The sequence below is a fragment of the Corvus brachyrhynchos genome, unplaced genomic scaffold (assembly GCF_000691975.1).
Source record: "Corvus brachyrhynchos isolate BGI_N302 unplaced genomic scaffold, ASM69197v1 scaffold125, whole genome shotgun sequence".
NCBI classification, from domain to species: domain Eukaryota; kingdom Metazoa; phylum Chordata; class Aves; order Passeriformes; family Corvidae; genus Corvus; species Corvus brachyrhynchos.
Genome location: NW_008238342.1, coordinates 1,729,108 through 1,748,586, shown reverse-complemented (window position 1 = coordinate 1,748,586; position 19,479 = coordinate 1,729,108). Strand labels below are relative to the sequence as shown.

General features: G+C 43.0%; 1 protein-coding gene across 9 annotated transcripts in view; it reads right to left on the bottom strand.

The window, feature by feature from the left end:
* The window catches only part of PTPRT (protein tyrosine phosphatase, receptor type T), a 315,834-nt gene that overhangs the window by 50,724 nt on the left and 245,631 nt on the right, over window positions 1-19,479 (bottom strand). For 6 of the 9 annotated variants that reach the window (XM_017735146.1, XM_017735148.1, XM_017735143.1 and 3 more), the window contains 3 exons: window positions 15,402-15,431; window positions 7,370-7,417; window positions 4,861-5,009 (listed from right to left, as the gene is read on the bottom strand). In XM_017735146.1, the coding sequence (XP_017590635.1) occupies window positions 4,861-5,009; window positions 7,370-7,417; window positions 15,402-15,431 (227 nt within the window). The remainder of the gene's footprint in view (window positions 1-4,860; window positions 5,010-7,369; window positions 7,418-15,401; window positions 15,432-19,479) is intronic. The other 3 variants (XM_017735147.1, XM_008634352.2, XM_017735149.1) reach the window with 1 other exon arrangement.

Here is a 19,479-nt window from a genome sequence, read left to right as displayed (position 1 = left end):
TGGTCTAGGGAGTTTCATAAAGTCAGAATTACCTCCCGAGCAGTTTATAATCATCTAGTTCATGAACTCCCTCTTGTTCTGCATTCTCCCACCATATTTTCAGACCTACATGACTTGGAAACACATTAAAACAATCAAATTCCTCACAGTTTGGTCAGCTGGAGCTCTGCCCCAGGTGCCTTAAGACATAAATTTCCTCTGCTTTGGGGCCTCTTACACTTTTCTGCTGTTTGTCAGCCTAAATCAGACCCTTCTCTCACCACACTTAGGACATGGCCACTTTTGCAGGTACATAAAATAAGATCTAAACAGAGCAATTGGTTTGCCCAGTGTCACAGGGCAAGTCAATACTCAGGGCTTGGAGCAGGACTCAGTTTTCTGGAATTTGGGAGTATAAAAGAACTCATAGGGCCATACTGCCTTTCCAGAGCTGCTGAGGATGAATTACTCCAAACATCTCATGTCAGTGAGTTTGGTTAAAAATGTTACCAGCTGAGGTTTATGAAATGAGCTGTGTTTGTGACACAGGGAGATGACTTCTAGATTCAGATTAAAAAGGAGGGAAAATACCCAAACCAAACCCAAACAAACAAAACCAAAACCAAATCCAAGCAAAAACCCAACCCAAAACCAAAACAAATGAAAACCAAACCAAAAAAACTAAACTAAAACAAAAAAGAAACCAAAATCCCAAAACCCACAAACACAAAAGAGAAGTTTCTTAAAACTTTGGAGAAGTTATTCCCGAAATCAGTCAGGCTGTATAATGAGATGTGTACACAGTGCTGCTTTCTAACCAGCAGCGCTTGGGTCTGTAATCAAAGGAAACACGTCCAGGGAGGATTTCACATCAGGGTAGAGATTAAGACTTCATTAAAAATTCTCTTTGTGCTCCCTGGAGTGGCACGTGAGGCCACACGGATCCCTCCAGTCATGCAGAGTGGTGAAGGCTCCTTCCTATTCTGAAAACTGTTCTTTAATTTTTATAATATTTCCTAAACTAGCCAACCCCACAAAAATCCCATGAAAGCCAGTAAAAGGGACTTTAGTATATTTTCCTTTTAAGCTTTTGATAAAATGTGGGTTTGTCTTTTATTTTAAAATTATTTTAAGAATTTTTTTACTGGAGAAAACATCTCATATCCATGACCCTACAAGTCCTTAGACTGCATTTAGCAGGTAACCTAGTTATGAGTGAAAATTATCTGTGGGGTAGGAATAAGAACTATGTCTTGCCGTATTTGTCTTTTGTGAAGACCTTTGCATCTCACTGATCACAAAAACATAGGGGATTATGGAAAGGTGTGAATTTTGATGTTGCTTGGTACAAATGGATCCTTTAAACCCTGCGTGCCACTTGCCTACACCTCCCTCTCATCATCTTCTTCTCGTAAGTAAAATCCCACTGACTTGGTAATTTATAGTTGTGGTTACTACTGCAAAATTCCGTCCCCCACTTCCAAAATGCTCTCTGTACCTGTAACATTAAAGCCACTCCTTCATCTGGATCAGTGTCCCTCCTCAAGGGTGTCTGGAGAGCTGTCTCCCCCCAAATGGAGATGTCACAAGGGTAAAGCACACCTCAATAAATCAGTCTCCTGCAAAACTGGCTGCATTTTAAGGGGTTAAAACCTCAGAATCAAATAGTTTCTGTCAGAACCCCTGCAAGGATGTCAGGATGGCTCTGCTGGGGACAGGGAACTCTCCTGGACAAGGCTGGTCCATAGCATTTGAGCACTGCAAAGCCAGAAGGAAGAGCAGTTCCTTTGTGCAGAGCACATGGTCAGTGCATCACTGCTGAGCTGATCCACTGCTGCTTCCCCCATCACTGCCAAACTGCACATGATTTCTGCATGGCAACAACCCCCTGCACACCTTTCTGCTCAGGGCAGGCACTGAGGGGCAAAATTAGGTCTGCTTTGTCTCCCATTTCCCATCTTATTTCATAAGAACCTTGCCCTGAGCCAATATCTACATGTGACTGTGCTGCCTCCCAACTCTCCTGCATACCAGGGAACTGCTCAGCCACTGCCAGGGCCATCATCTGCCATTAATGGAGTTAGGATATACTTTTATTTAAAAAAAACCCCCAAGATATTTGAGAAAATGAACAACTAACTGTGGTTGTTCATAATCCCTGAGTAAAAGCAGACAAGCTGGAACAGCCATGGACCAATCCATGTTTCAGCAAACACCTTCTCTGATTCTGCAGAGTGTCAAAGACAGAGGCCAAGTCCAAAAAATCTCTTTCATTTCAACACCTGTATGTATCAGTGAGAATCCTGCTAGAATAACAACTAACACTGCAGCATGGAAAGAGGGATGAGAGGCTTTGCTTTGGGCCAGAAAAGATAAATGCCCAATTCTCTTCCACTTTTCAGCAAGACCTGAGGTCTTGATGCCCCAACAGAAAACAAGGGCCTGATAAGCAGGAAGGCAGCTGTTCATTTTTTATCTCCCTCATGGAGCAGAGCATCAGGCAACACCCTTGAGAGTGGGATTTTTAAATCTGCCTGATTTTAAAAAATAGTCCTGTGTGGTGACAGGGCAGGGGGATGGGGTAAGCAACAACAGGAGGGTGGACAGGGCTCACCCAGAAGCAGACCAGTGGCCAGCTGGAGAGAGCATGGGAAAAGAAAAGCTTCTATAGGGACTCATTGAATTTGTTCTGTCTGAAAAGTTATCAGAATTATAGTGACAGAAAACATAAACTGGAGGCAAGGACACAAGCCCTGCAAGGACACTGTATTCAGCAGGTGACCTTGCTTACAAGACATCCAAAAACGGAGGGGTCCTACTTAGCAAGTTGTGCTGCTCTGTTTGATTGTTTTGTGAGCTGGCAAAGTGATCCTGGCATTGGAAACACTTTGCTTCTCTTGGGGGGGCTCTTCTTCCAAAAGGAGAGGGGCATTTCCATGTCCCTGCTACAGCCAGCTCAGGCTCCCACAGCTGAGGGGCAGGATGGAGAGGGGGACTGCCCATCATCAGATGCTGTAAATGCTATGTACTGTTGGCAGGCAAAAAACAATTTAAGAAGGAATCTGACTGCTGCTTAAGACAGTTGATTTCAACAGCTCTGGTGGATAAACCCTGTAAAACTCTGTTAGTTAGCAGGAGGGTTAAGCAATAATCCTATTATGTTACTCCAAAGTAGGCCTGTACAGAACCCAGAAGTATTCAACTTTATTAAAGCTATTTATTTATTTATTTATTTTAAGAAATTTTTTACCTAGAAAATTCCTGTATCAGCATGTGCACACTACTGCACAGAACTTACCTCCAACACCTCAGCATCCTGGACTTGGCAGTAAAAAATTTGGAGAAATCGTGAAGGTTTATTGATAATTATTTCTCATAGATATAAAGAGTTTTAAGAATTCTCCCATGACTGACTCAGGTTATAGGGGGAGGCAGCGATAAAATCTGCAGAGAAGTCAGTCTAACTGATTTAAAAAAATTGAAAATCCAGAGTGATGTTTCTTTACAAAATTTGATACCTCATATTTTCTGTAGCTGCTATTTCAAGAAAATGACTCAACTGTTTTAATTAGTCTGTCAAAATACCATGGGGGGGGAAAAATGAGGTCACATTTCAAGCTTGTCTCTTTTCTAATTTTCTGGTTGGAGAAAGAATCCCCAAACTTTTAGAAATCCAGATTCTGAGGGAAGTGTTAAATACTTGCTTTCCCCTACATATTCCAGCCAAGCTGCCTGTGCTGTTTCGGGGATGGCTGATACAACACTGTCTGCTGCTGTCCTGGCTTTCAGAGCTATGAACCCCACAGAACTCCTGCTGCCTCCTTAGGAGATAGAGCTACTCAGCACCTGAGAAAATTAGATCTTGACTGAAGGAAATTTAATATCAGAGAAAAGTGTTCCCTGCCAGCCTTGGCTGTCCCAAACACCTATTTATCCATCTCACAGGTGTGTTACACAAAGTGGCAGTAGCAGCACATGCAGATGGAATTTGACATGACCTGCAGAGAGAGGGAAAGGAAGAATTCACTCAACCTGTCCCGCTCAATTTGAGATTACAAGGGGAGGTTTCAATGATAAACCACATTTTGTACCATGAGCATTTCCATTTTAGTAATCGGGGGGAAAAACCCCTTTGCTAAAGATGCTTAATAAAGAGTTTTAGGACACACTTGAGTTTCAGAGCTGTCCCTTGTCCAAGCTAACAGGCTGAGTGTCAAAAGAAGGAGTGACATGCCCATAGTGTCTAAGTTTAAATTTATTTAATACGAAAAAAGTTTACAAATCCGCCATGCAATCCACCATGCACTCAACCTGGATCTAGTGAGGCTAAAGTAGGACTTTGTGCTGCTTTACCCACAAAACTCTTTTAGCTACAGAGGTCTGAGTGGTTTACAAATGTTAACTAAGATCAGTTTCACTGAACCCGTGTGAAGAATAAACCGAGGACACAGACAAAGGAAGAAATGCTGTCTTTCCATTCCAGTTCTCTAGCCAGGGGACCAGGAGACCTTCTTTCATAACAATTTCATACAGAAAATGTTATTTCATCCTACAACCAGCTAAGTGATTTGACTCTTCTACTCACAAAGGAAAAGTTACTTCGAAACAACAAATAAATGTGCCTCTTATTCTGATGCAGTTATTAGAACAGGCTTTATAAATTATTCTCAGTAGATTTGGACCCAGAGGAATGCTCTCCACCTGTCTGACAGATAAACCAGGGGCAGTGCCAGAGACATTCCAGATTTCTATGGAGCTTTTGCAACGATCTCTATCACTGCCATTCCTAACTCCTCAACATTGTGCCCAAAGGAATAGGTCCTTTTAAGAACCTAGAGCTCTCCAAGGGGGTCATATCCATTGCAAGCAAGTTAAACTTACTGAATCCATTAACATCTTGGCAGCTGGAAGAAAAAGCTTCTTCATTGTGAACAGCACTGAGTTTGGTGGAGGTCTTGTCAGAAGTAGCCACGGGACCCATCTCCCTCTGCGTGCTGGTCTGGGTCTCCTTCTGCTTCTTGGCTAGCTTCCTTTGGGGTGGTTTGGAGAGGGGAGAAAGCAAGGTCAGTTTGCCCTCATTAAAAGCAAAGCAATGGCAAAATATTTTGACAAAATTACCCCACTTGGTCAGACATGCAGGGCACGTGACAAACCAGGAAACCCCATGGCTTTTTAATGTAACTTGTGGAGCGCCAAAAGTATCGTGATACCAGCCTGGAGCTCTCCCTCCCAGTCACTCATCTGGCACAAACCTGCATCACCCCAGCAGTGGGAGTGCTTCCTCAGCCTTGGACAGGGTACAATGGGTGCAGCCCCTGGAGCGGGTGCCTTGGACAGGGCACAATGGGTGCAGCCCCTGGAGCGGGTGCCTTGGACAGGGTGCAATGGGTACAGCCCCTGGAGCGGGTGCCTTGGACGGGGTGCAATGGGTACAGCTCCTGGAGTGGGTGCCTTGGACAGGGTGCAATGGGTACAGCTCCTGGAGTGGGTGCTGCGCGCTCCAGGAGGAGCAGAGGGCTCGGGATGGGAGCACCGCTCACTCCAAGGTACCAGGGCATCTGCATCCACCCCATGGGATGCTCTTTGAGAGCTCCAGGGGAGTGTGAGACCTGGCTCTGTGCCACCTGAGAGCTGGAGCAGAGTTCTGTCCTGTCCCCAAGCAGAGCAGTGAGGGCAGCAGCCTCCTGATTCCTGATACATGCTCGAACTGCTCTGGAGATCCCCCGGCAGTGAAGGGTGGGGCAGTTTAAAGGTTGAAGTTGTTTTAGCAAGGTCCAAATATGCCCCTGTTCTGGGAAAATGGGTCTTTTCTTGTTTTGAGGAGACAGCAAAAACTTTGTCAAAAGCAGCAAGGCTGCCTGCTCTGAAAACACTAACAAAGCTGAGAACGTAAGAGGCTCCTCTTTTGCAAACACAGGGAATAATAAAATGGAGAGAAGCAGGAAAAGTGAGCTGCTAAGCTTCCACTGACATTTGACTGCCCTGTGCTTCATTCGTATCAGAGAGCAAAACCCTTTAAAAATGAATGTGTGACATTCTACAATCCACACCTTGAAAAAATATCACACAAATCCCTCGCACCAGCAAAGAACTTTGCTTACACGACTTCCCTAGATAAGAAAATAAAACAAAATAAAAGGGAGAAAACCAGCTTACTGTAAGAAGGAGCTTTAGTTTTCTTTCTTTTCTCCAACTCAAAGAAGAAAAAAAATCCTAACAACTAAATCATTTTGCAAAGAGGTTTTCCTTCTCTAAAACAACATGCTTGTGGTAAGTACTACCCATCTTTTCAACTTAATTAGATTCTAAAAAAAAAAAAGGTGCTCCTTGCAACATAACCTAACAGGCTCCATTTATGCACAGAACATTTCAGAGTGGCATTTACAGGCAAGTGCAAGCATACAGCTGAGCTCCAGCCTCCAGGAGTTGGGCAGCATGGCCACTTATACTTGTTTGCAAAGAAGGGTCAAAGAGAGCTAAATCCTTTGTCTATGTCTGTGGGAAAAGCCTATTTTAAAGAAAGATAATCCAGATCAGGAGAGCACAAATTTATGGAGAAAACTCGGATGTTTGTTGCAAACTTTTGAACAAACACATCTGTTTCATCCGCTCAGCCAGTTGGGGGTTCAGCCATTTGTAAATCAGTGGTTCCAATCCAAGCCCAGAGCTGTTCAAATTGGGTCCATCATCACAGGGGGCTTACTCAGATCTCCCAAAACCCCCACGGTGTACCCACTTGTGCAGATGAAGATGCAAAGAGGGGAGCAGTCCTTGAGGGATGAAACAAAAAGCTGGCAGGTAATGATGTTAAAAGCTTTGCTTCCAGTGTTCAGCAGCGTTGGCACAGCCAGATTTAGGAACCATGAGCTGCAGACATGGGAGCCCCTATTTTTTTGTGCTGTGGTACCTGAGGTAAGTACAATAGTCTTGAAGTGTGTTAACCCTGCCATGTGGTTCTTTTAATCCTGATGATTTGCTAATTGTGCATGCCTGTGTGAATTCTTTGGCAACAGAAATTAAAATCACTCAGTGGGAAACACTAATCCAAAATGCAGAAGTCCTTAATAACAAGCACTCTGGACTGCTGGGGTGAGCCACTACAGACGACCACTCCTGATGGTTGAAAATGGTGAGTCAAAAGGGGCGACTTCCTCATTCAATGCAAATTAAATTATTTGTGGCAGTAATTATCTGTAAGTCCCCATTGCCTGGTATCTTTTCAGAAACGCCAACAGGCTACAAAGAGCTGGAATTGGCAAACTTGTTTTGTCTTTGAGCGAATGAGCAACAACATTTCTGCATGTCCTAGGCAGGAAAAAAATGACCCCAAACCCAAGCCCCTTAGTCCCCAAAGGCCTGCTTACAACAGCCCTATGCAAAGGAGTTCTACCTGGTCCTGTAGAAGACAGAGAGGCCCCTAAAACACTGGCTTGAATGCCTAAAAAGAAAAGGTGATATGAGTTTAAAGTTCTCAATCTACCTCGCACACACAACCCAGGCCTGCATCTGAAAACGCTACAATTTTCTTTCAACCGTGTCTTATCAGTTTCCACCTTTCTCCCTCTCTGTTCCAAGAATGTAGAAATTCTTCATCTAAATTAGAGGGCAAAGGAAGACAGATCTCTTTTGAGGATTTCAGAGCTAAGCTTGCCAGACACATCAAGGGGCTCTCGGTTTCTAAACGTGCCTTTTCTGCTGCTGTTCTGTATCTGGAGAGAGTGGCAGCACAGGACTAAGCCTATTTGGTCCTTACCATCATTATAATTCATAGAAAAGATTATAAAATCAAATGACTAGCACTTTCCACAATGTTAGGGATGTGACTTAAAACCCACAGCTAGGTAGAGGTTTATTTCCCAGCACATCAAAATGCCTTTTGGAATTGGAAAAGCGTTTATCTAGAAATGCTGTTTCCAAAAATAGGGCACTCCAAGAGATCTCTGTGAATCACTGACAAGCCATGCTGGTGACACAGCTCCCGCTGTCCCCACTGCCCAGCCTGCCCTGCACAGAGCCACTGCAATGCCCCACAAAGCTGCTGTGGGAGCATTAGTGTCAATCACAGGCCAGCCGTGTGCCCAGCGTGTCCCCAGCACAGCTGACACCCCGCACGGAGCACACACTTCCCCACTCATGCATTATCCAGCTGAAAAGGGGAGGAAATAAAGGACCAGGCAACTATTGGGAAGAAGAGCCTGATATAATGAACACAGAATGTCAGGATGTGAAGAAGATATCTCAATGCTGGTTTACATTCAAGGGTAAGGGAAGAGTGCCAGGAAGAAAGCAGGAGTCCATGGATGGAGTTTACTGGGTCACCCTTTTCAGTGTGAGAGGGTTTTGAAATGAAGAGATGATGTCTGCAAGCATCACACACACAGAGGAGGGATGAGACAGAAAGATGCTCAAAGTTGAGTGAAAAAGTGAAACCAGCTGTATAATCAGGCAGTTGATGCTGGCCCCACTAAAGCAAGGAGAAAAGCTATAGGCAGTGAACACAACTAAGTGTGAATCTGGGGGGAAAAAATGATGGAGATTTGATTCGGTTATTTTTGAAACTTCCACTCCTGTCAGAGACTAGACATAAAATCTGAAGCACTATATTAAAAAATATTATAAAATTGTGGGAGTTCCACTTAAACAGTCAAGGAATGCAAACTTGGTATCAAGCACAAACCATTTACTGCCACAAGCATTAATCAGGAGGCTCCAGCAATATTTTCTGTTAGAAGTATCTGCAGGATCAGATTCCTGTTTTGTGGAGGTTTGGATAACTGTCAGGGATTATTTTTTTTATAAACAGCTTCAAACTCTTCTCTAACTTTTTCTATCAATTTTACATGCATGAACATTAAATCTGTAACTGCCACTCCTCGAGAACTCCTGTGCGTGCACATTGACAGATTTAATTTTAGATGTTTCGCCAGGATGGATTATGTACACTGTGGTGTAGATTTGCATGCACAGGTAATTTAGACATTAGGTATAGATCATGTAAGTTAAACGTGAAATTTCCTTCTACAGACACGAATTGCACATTGCCCTCATTTTCAATAAGCAATTTGAGAAAGCCAAAAAAATAAAATGCCTTTTAGAGAATTGTGCATGGCAAACTCCTAGGAGTACACATGTAATTTATGATGGAATCTGCTCCAAATTAAGGCAGGCAGTGATGAGCCATGCAAATACCAGGGAGCATGGGTCAGACAGCAGATCTATTGGAAAGGATCTCCACGCCCTAAACCTGTAGCAGACGACAAATCCAATTTGGAGGAATGGTTTCATGCTGGTTGAAAAATAAGAGCACAGCACTATAATCTGGGTGATCCTGTTGCTCTGACTGAGGATTGGAGAGGGCTCTGCTGCAACACTGCTCTTCAAATCAGACACACAAAGGAGGACACGAAAGGTGATGCTGGCAAACATGATCTACAAGCAAAGGCCAAAGGAAATGTGGATCTTTAATCTAGAGAAAAGGAAATCAAATAGGGCTGATGGGTCTTCAAACATGAAAAGACACTACAGGGGAGCTGTTCTCTCTGCCTGCAGGGGCTGGGGAATGGGAGGCTCTAGGAAAGGCAGTTCATTTCAAACTGGGGGAGAGTTTTATGAAGGAGTCTCTGAAGCCAGTGGGGCAGGCAGGCTGGGAAATCCTGGTCACTAGAGGGGTGTGAACAGAGCCAGAGGAAGGAGAGCTCAGAGCAGTGCAGTGTCTGTCACACTGACACTGGGTGGATCTGCTCCCGTGGTCCAGTTTGAATCTGTGCTTCCTCACCTGCCCCTCTGGAACTGCCAGCAGCCTGAGCAGGGCTGGGAAGCAATTCTGGCCTAAGCACCCGGGCAGCTTTCCTAGAGCCACTGAAAGGGCAAATCCCCACCTACAGCCCGTGCTCTGACAGCTTTAACTGTGCTTTCAACGCCTGCCCTGATGAAGCCAAACTCGGTGCAGGTTGTGGCAGGAGGAGAGGAAGTAAAGGTGCAGTAAAGGTGTAGTAAAGGTGTAGTAAAGAACAAGTGCCAATACCACAGAGCAAACATCACAGGACAGGAGAAAGTGAAGTAAAGTAGGTTTAAGTCAAAAGATGCCCTGAGTGTTTTGCACTGTGGATATACAAGCACAGGCTCTTGAGAATATGATCTAAGCTTCACTTGATCAAATGAATCACTATTTGTGGAGGATTTATTTTTTAATTTTATTTACAACCAGAGAAAGTTTAGACAAGCCAGGTGCATGTAGGAGCCATCCAGTATAAGTCTCTGCTGGTACAGAGAGCTACAAACCCTGCCCTCTGCAAAGTTTAGGCTTGCAATCACCACACAGACATGTTCTAAATAACAGCTCATCTTACTTCTGCATTTTGATATATTATTTTTTTTAATTTGCTTTCATTAGACGGGCATAGCCACTGATTAACGATTCTGTTTTTCCATCATCTAATAAGAAAATCACCTAATGAGAATGTTTCTTCTTAAAATCCTGATTTAGCAAGCTGACCTGTGCAGGCAGATCCCAGCATCCATGGAAATATATGGAGATATTTAAGTGTGAATGTGTTTATACAGAGGTATGCTTATAAATAAAATAAAGGGAAGTTTTTCTTTTTGAATGTCCCACAGATGGTGGAAAGAAATTCAGCACAAACTCTGTTATTTCAAAAAATATAAATATAAATTTAGCTTAATAACCTCTGACAATCTCTCCCATGGAGAGAAACTCCCAGATGATACCACCCAACAATTAAAATTGGTGTGAAATTCCAGTGGGAGTTGAAGGGGCTTCCTACATTGCAATCATGTCCCTGGAGCTCTGGCCAGTGCAGGGGAAAAGAAAAACAACATCTTGGCCATTGAGTGCCCTTTTCTCATAAATAACATTAAACTGAGTGCTTGTAACACGTACACGAATCTCTGTATTTCCAGAAATTCTTCCCTGGTCTCATATTGCTCTTGATTAAATTTCATTCTGCAGCCATTACCCAGCCCAGGAGAAAGAAACAAACCAAAACAAACAACCCACACACAGAAAACATTTCCATTTCTTTTCCTGGTGAGCAAATAATAAAATCATGATATGGATTGCTGCAGTTGAAAATACTGTTGCAAAAGAGGTTTCTGTCACTAAATACAAACCCTCCTGGAAAGTGGATGAATTGCTGTCTTTTACAGCTTCAGCTGGGAGTAAAACCAGCATCTTCCAGACCTGGCTGAGCTGGTATCTTACACTGCCCATTAAACTTAAGCGCAGAGAGACAGCAGCAATTCTTTCCCAACCTCAGACACCATTTGTGTTGGTGTAAATACAGAGTAACTCCTTGAAAAGGTTCAGGCACCATCCTGGGCACAGGGATGCATGGAGTGCACCAGGACAGGACTCCTAATTCCATCTCTTTCTCCACACAGGATCTCAGCTCATAAACAATTAGCCTTTGCTGATGGGTGAACTTAAGTACACAATATGATGTTGACCCTGCATGATGAGTTACCAGTTAGGAATTGAGGCCTCCTGGGTTGCATCTCCCCTAAAAGCATATTAAAGATTTTTATGGCCTTTTTCATCCCTTCCTATACGTTGTAGGAAGTTTTCTATGACGTGTTGCTATACAAGAATCCCGTACTATTTACCTATAACTATGTATGCCCAAAATAGCTGAAAGAGCTGCTTCTATAAGTGAGTATTTTTGACTGGTTTCACCAGTCAGAGCTGCAGGTACTCAGCCATCTCACAGAATCCAATTTTCCAGTCCTGGATTGCAGCAGAACACAAGACTGGCTGAGGGCAGAACTGCAGTCTAGAGATTACCACAGTGCTATGGCCTGTCTCTGTAAAGACCAGGTACTCCTGACATAAGTCTCTGTGACTTTAATAGAACTATCATTCAGAACTGTTTGGAAGAGTTAGGGTTGGAGATTTTGGTCCTTAGCAAGAAGAAATGCCTGTATAGAAGACGACAGAGAGTTGGGAGGAATTATCTGAAAGCAGACATGAATTGCTCTAAGAAACACAGCTTTGAAGTCCAGAAACTGAAACCAAACATGAAGTGATACAGTCCATATGGTCACATTTAAAGATCTGCCAGCAGATCTATTTGGGAACCTGCTTTTCAATAGTGGTAACTCATTCAACTGAATTTTGCTTCAGGACTAAATCATTCATGCAAGGTCACAGCATGGAAACCAATTCTATTTTAAAAATCTGTATATAACCATATTGCTGCTGTTATTTCCACAACATTTCAAATAAACTTAAATCCAACCTCTCTGCTCATAGGAGTCCAGAGCAATTTGAATCAAGTTTGGCTAAGAATTGCACAGTCCTTAGCAATTTCAGATCTTCATCTGCAATTCTAATGAAATGCTCTATTTAATGTGAAACTTGAAACATGAAACTGAGTAGAACTTCATTGTGTGCTCCTTCATGGACTCTCCTGCTTTCTTGCCTCACTGCTGGAACATCCCTTTTACCTTGATTGTTGTTCAAGGGAAAAAACAGCTGAGCTTGCTTTTCCCAGCTCAGGGAACAGACCCAATGTCCGTGTGAACCAAAATGCAGAGCCTGGTGAAGGAAGTGTTTGTTGTGAGGTCACTGTTGATGTGTTGCCTCCACTACCACGATGGTCCAGCTTGCGGAGCTGTCCCTGGGACACCATCAGCACAGAGCTGAGAAGGAGCTCTTTGCAGAAAATTTTGGGTGTGGTACTGGGGAAGAAAAGCTCTGTGATTTCTGCAAGCTGAGCTCAAATCTCCACCTGCTCCTCTGAACACTCAGTTTGCCTGATGGCACCTCTGGCTTTTCCCTGGTGTGATGTGCTGCATGGTGGACATCTGCCTCATTAAACCTTATTAAAGCCCTTCCTTCTGCCTCTGCTGAAGCTCATTGCAACCCCAGGCTTGGGTGACCTCCAGAGGGTTCTCTCTTCATTTTTCCTGACTCACTGCAGTGCTCCTTGAGGAAAAAGGGTCTAGCAAACTGACCCACAGCAAATAGACCCCTTAAGGACCCCTGTGCTTGCTCTGACAGAGCAATCCTCAGCTGACTGCTTCAAGCAATGCTGTGCAGCTGTAAAATGGGTCACAGAGGGCTTGGAAGTTGATTCATCTCTTTAAACACACAGATCTCAAAATAAAATACAGCAGGGAACATGCTGACCACATACTGCCTACTGGAAAAAGACAGAATTATAAAGGAAAACCTGGCACTGAATTTCTCAGGCAATGGTGCTACTGGTTGTAAGGAAACCAAACAGTAAAACATGAGAGATGTGCAGAAGAGGAAAGGTTCCAATAATAAATTCAACTAGCTCCTAGCACCTTTGGGTTAAAACCATCACTTACTTTACAGTTAGTTAACCTCCTGTTTAATCTGACTACTTGAAGTCACATTCAGTTCTTGGTGGACCAGTGTGACGTCTAGAGCAAACAGAGTTACTCTGCATTTACAATTACATCCCCGGGCAAAGCCAAGACTCATGATGGTGTCCTAAGGCTCCTCACATGCTTGGGAAGTGGGAAAGGTTCCTCTTTCAATAGTTTTCTGACAGGTCATGAAGAAGCAATTACCACAGAATCTTTCAACAGTCCACTAAAATTTATGCTTTGCACTTGGAACAAAATACAGGTCTGAAAATATGTTGTCTTCTGAAATGCTGCACACTTTTAAATAAAAAAAATGGTTTAAAAATATAATTCCAATACTATTTTTACAAAACACTAAGTCTGTAAAAGTAGATATCTAGGAAAATCATCTAGATAGGTAATTGTTCTAGATTAAAAAAAAAGTCTTTATTTTAAAAGATAAATAATTGCAACAGTTTAGTTCCATTACCCGGAAGGAAAAATTGCAACTACCTGTCTAAAAATGCAAACATAATACTATGAGAATAGGACGTTTCTGTGATGTTGAGCTATTTTTTGATGTTCAAAGAAGCCATCTTCAGCAGTATCCTTCTGCCTTGATGTATTACAATGCATTTAACCAGTATTCCAGATCCTTGCACATAGTTTTTTTCCTTCTCTTCACTGAACATTTTCAAGTTAACTGATCCCTGCAGGCAGTGGCATGCAGGGATCCTCCTTTGCCCAGTTCTTTGGACATAAAGCAACTAATACGGAAAGGAAATCAGCTTCCCTTGAAATGGCAGCACATTAACCCACTCATTTTGCTGAGCTGCTGAACACCTCCCAGAACAAAGTGCCAAGATGAGACAAAGAGGAACCGCAGGAAGGGGCAAAGGAGGCAGCTCCTGGAGCAGCAGACCAGGAGGGGCTGTCAGGGCTGGTGTGGCCCTTTGGTTTCAGAGCCCTGACAAGCCTGGCAGGTTCTGGGAAAAGGCTGATGTCAGTGATAGGGCTCTGGATGCTTCTGAAAGCTGGCGAGGGCAGAGCTGTTCCTGTCAGCAGCAACAGCTGCCTTCTGCACCCCTCCCAGCCCTCTGATGGCAGCGCAGGCATCCAACTCACTTCTCCAGGACTTTTTCCTCACGTCATTGATCCAGCCCTCTCCTCCTCCGGATCCTCAGACAACTATCATCATGGCACAAACAGCTTGGCCCTGATTGCTTTCCAGCCCCTCAGTCTTTAGGCAACAGATGGCTCTGGAAGTACCGATGTGTGAAGCATTTTCATGTGCCTTAACAACTGCCTTAATTATGCAGCATTGTCATTAGGACTGGACAGGTGATTTAGATCTGAATATCTGAACCACTTCATCATCCAAGGATCTAAACCAACACTCAGAACCTGGCAGCTCCAGGGATGTTTGCTGGGGTAATGTCAACTCCCCGTTGTCAGAAACCTTAAAATTTTTAGAAAGCTTACATCCATGGCTGAGAAATTCCCCATGATGACTTTCAGGTGTGAATTTCCTGATGTCTGGCTATGAGTGATGGACAATTAAAAAGATGCACTGGGGACACTCTGTATTTGTCTATTACCATTTACAGAATCATGGAATCGTTTATGTTGGAAAAGCTTTCTAAGATCATCAAGTCCAACTGTTCCCCCAGCACTGCCATGTCCATCTCTAACCCCCATCCCCAAGTGCCACATCTACACAGCTTTTTAATGCCTCACTGGTGATTCCAGCACTTCCCTGAGCCACACATTCTGGTGCTGGACAGCCCTTTTGGTGAAGAAATTTTTTCTGATATCCAATCTAGAGAGAAATATCCAATTTGAAGAACCATAAACCATAACTGACATATCTGTGGACATTCATGTGTTTGCAGGCACAGCTACAGGTGCAGTGGTAAAACAGGGAAAACAACAGCATGCAACTGAGAAAATAAAACACAAGCATCTGGAAAGACAAAGATAAATGGAATGGTAAAAAAGAAAAAAAAAAAATTAGAAAAGAATACAACAAAGCATAAAATTACCACAGGGTGAACATGCTCTAAAAACCTCATCCCCAGCCAAGTACTTACAAGTAATAGGAGTAGGAATATGCATTTCTTCTAAATATTGATGGCCGGTCAGATGAACAAAATATCCAAAAGGAGAAAAAGAGAAAAGCACATAATTAGATTTATATGAACTCCAGGATCCTTTTTCAATATACAAAGTATTTGTGCTGTTTTCTGTACTGAGCTACTATTTGCCTATGCTTCTTTCAGGAGCTGTACACCGGTGAGGAATAAACAGATACTGAACTGGAGACTGAAGGTTGTGTTTTCACTTCTGCCACCATGAATAAATCCCCTCACCTTTAATTCCCTCACTTTTTCATGTCAGTAACATGGGCAATGAGACTTAATTTTGCCTCTCAAGTGCTTTGATATTTTTGAAATGGAAAGAAAGATGTCAGAGCTGTTAATATAAATAACAATAAATAGGGAAGTGACAATGTAAGAACGCCACAATTTTGGAATATTTAGACAATGAGCAAATTGTCTAATGATAAATCAAGCTTCATCAAACTCTAAAATGCAAATAGTTCATTAACAATTCAAGCATCACTCCATATTTATAGCTGAGCACTGGGGGCATGCAGTAGCTTTCTGCATCACTGTGATTAAGCACTTTCTACCACAGTTTCTCAACAATTCATTTCACAACATTTTGAGCAGCACCACAAACTGAGCCTTGGCAATCAGTTGTAGCTTAAGAGGTGACGTTTCCCCTTCTATAACTGGAAAGGGGCTTCTCTGAAAAGACTGGTTCACAACAGACCTATCCCAGGGTATGAGAGATTTACCACCAGCCACAAGGAGCCACAAAAGCAGCAGCAGCGGTCAAGACAGGGAAAAACAGTGAAACCCAAACATCAACCTGTTGCATAGCTTTAAAATCCCATCCTTGAAGGCACTAGGAAGATTAGGAATCACTCAGAAATACAAATGCAGCTTTCAAGTGTTCAGTTTTATGGTTGCTCTGAACACAACTTCCATAAGCACATGTGGAAACCAGGTTCAGTGCAGTCACTCTGTGCACAGTCACCCTCTCTGCTGTGCACACACAGGGTAAAGAACAGCTCATGAGGATTAAACTGAAGTTTGATGGTGTTCTTTGATGGCCTTTGCTCTAAACCTGATATTTCGGCCAGATTCCTGATGTATGCCGAGTTATTTGAATAGCACTGATTCCAAGATACACCTGGGTGCATTTTAACTAAATGCTATTATCTCCTGAAAGCAGAAGTGCTACAGGCCCGAGCAATGCACCAGCTAAGGTGCAGTGTTTGCCACTGAGCTTCCCTGTGAAAATCCAAGTTCCATTGAGCCTCTAAACAAAGGGAAACATGACCAAGATGCAGAAAGTGAGAGCCCACACAGCTGAACCCCTGAAATCCCCAAAACTAAACAAAGCTCTCAGAGGCCAGGGCCAGGGTTCACACAGCACTGTTGACTGCAGCTGTTCCCTTGAGCACCTTGCTGCTCTCCTGCCTGGGCTGCACACATCTGGTATCCCACCAGACTCTTGGCCCTCTTTAAAAAGCTGCACATCCCTCCAGGCTGCAGAGGAAAGCTCAGAAAGGTTTGCTCCATAAGGACAGAGAATAAAGGAAGACAAACAAAAGGAGGATGATGTTCTGGAATTGCACAGTCCATTTTGGCTCAAATTCTCCAAAAACACGCAGCCTGAAATAAGGACTTACTACAGAATATTTCAAAGCTTACTGTGAAAACTGGTCTGAGTTATGGTTCAGTAAAAAGATGACCTGGTCCTAGAATGTACAACACAACCCAAACCCCTGCCTGTCTCCCACCTGAAACAGGGACACACGAGGGACATGGGTCACTAAATGTGAAAATATCCCTTTTTCCTAATTCTATCCTATTCCTAATATCTATCCTATAGTATGTTCTGCCCAAGGGACTTTGGGGTTTTATTTAATTAGTTTAAGGTAAAAACCTAAATCCTAATCCAGAATAAGGAGCTGAATTTTCATAGGAGGAAATAATCCTAGACCCTACATAGCCCCAAATCTCCTTTTTTGCTACCGACAGCAGTTTAAAGAACTTATTTACGGTGCACCCATGACAGGCTGTCCGATCCTATTTATTCAGTCTTATATTTAAAGGGGTCAGTGGAGGCTTTGTCTGCTCAAACACACCAGCCTGAGAGGTGTCACATTCTTCACTCCAGGGAAATACAAGTCATGATTACACCAGAATTAAAATTGCTCAGATGAAATCAGAACTGACCAAAATCAAATCCTCTGGGGAGTGGCAAAGTCAAAGCGTATTTTCTCCTGAAAAAATATCTTATTTTTCTTGCTTCATTTTGTTTTTACTAAATGATTCTGTATTCTCTATTACACAAATGTCTTTAACTAATATTAAGGAAAAAAAAAAGCTCCTTAGAGAATTAAAAACATTTTCATACAATAAAAATGAGATATTTCAAGATATGAATCTATTAATGAAAGAATGTGGTTCTGCCTTTTGTGGGCACATACACTCATGTGGGCACTGATAACCACCTCTAAATTAACGGGCTAAATGATCATAGAATCACAGAGTGGCTCGTGTTGGAATGGACCTAAAAGATCATTCCAATCCCCCCTGCCATGGGCAGGGACACCTTCCACTAGCCCAGGGTGCTCCAAGCCCTGTCCAACTGGGCCTTGGGCACTGCCAGGGATCCAGGGGCAGCCACAGCTTCTCTGGACACCCTGTGCCAGGGCCTCCCCACCCTCACAGGGAAGGATTTCTTCCTATTATCTAATCTAAATTTAATCTCTTTCAGTTTGAAGCCATCCCCCCCTTGTCCTGTCACTACCTGTCCTTGTATAAAGTTTCCCTCCATTATGTGGCAGCAATTTTTATGTCATATACACGTAATGATGATACCATGACTTAACTCATGGAGTTAGTGGGTTCCCAAAACCAAGAAAACAAACTTTGTTAATGGCTTTGATTTTAAATACTGTAATACACTCATATTTAAAACAGAAATTTATATGCACACACAATTTTGACGTAGATATACACATATGGAAACTTAAGCAGACTTTAGACAACTTCAAGTTTCAACTAAAACTTTCAGACAACAAACATAAAGTCAAATCCAAGTTTTCCACTGTATTTATACAGTGGAAAATAATGAAGCTTAATTTAGCTTCATGTATCTCACTAAACCCTCTAAAACTTTATCAGCCCACAGAAATTTTTGAGTTCCTGGAATTTTTGCAATTTGTTCTGCTGAAACTGTGAGCGACTGGGCACCACTTGCTCATGCCCTGTGTTTGAAAGGTTCCAAGCAGCCTGCTTGGTGACTCTCACAGGAACAAAAAGAGGCTCCTGACGATCCCAATGCTCATCTCAAACCAATGTCTTCCTTCTCTTCTAATCCCTCTCCTCCCTTTGCTCTCTGCGCTGATTAACAAAATGCTTCATCTGGGAAATCCACCACAGTGTGCCTGCTCCCAGTGAGCTGTGATGCCCTGGACAATGGACAAATGTCACTGGGATATTTTCCGGCTCCATTTGAAGAAAATGTCTCAAGTTAAACTCATAAAATTATTTTACTGAATTGTTGCCTTGCAAGGCTACACTGTACACCGAGGCCTTGGTGCACTGGGAAGGGAGCTCTTTTAAAGAGTGAGGCTAATGCAGACATGGAATGCAAGAGCTTAAGCTCTGAACACTTCTGTTTGCAAAATGGAAAGAGAACTTTGTTGTTAAACTGCTGTCTCAGAAGAGCTCAAGCTTTCAGCTCCGCTCCTCCAGAAGTTTCAATCAATTTGTGGTCCAAACCAGCTTCTCCTTTTATAAAAGCTGGTCCCAACCCGCACTAGTTTACAAAGGAAATGAGCCTGACAGGCTGAAGTTCATCTTCAGGGAACACTTGTCCATATGTAGCTCTAAGCCTCACTTGGATGTGGCTGGTGGTTCCCATCCAAGGGAGCCCAGAACTGATGTGATCAGCAGCTCTGGAGGTGCTGGAGGTGTGCTACAGCCTCCCAAAGCTCCTCTTGCACTCATAGCTTCTAAATGGGAAAAGATTTTAAAGTCAATGAGCCAGTTTATTCCTTATTTCACTGTGTCTTCTGGCAGGTAT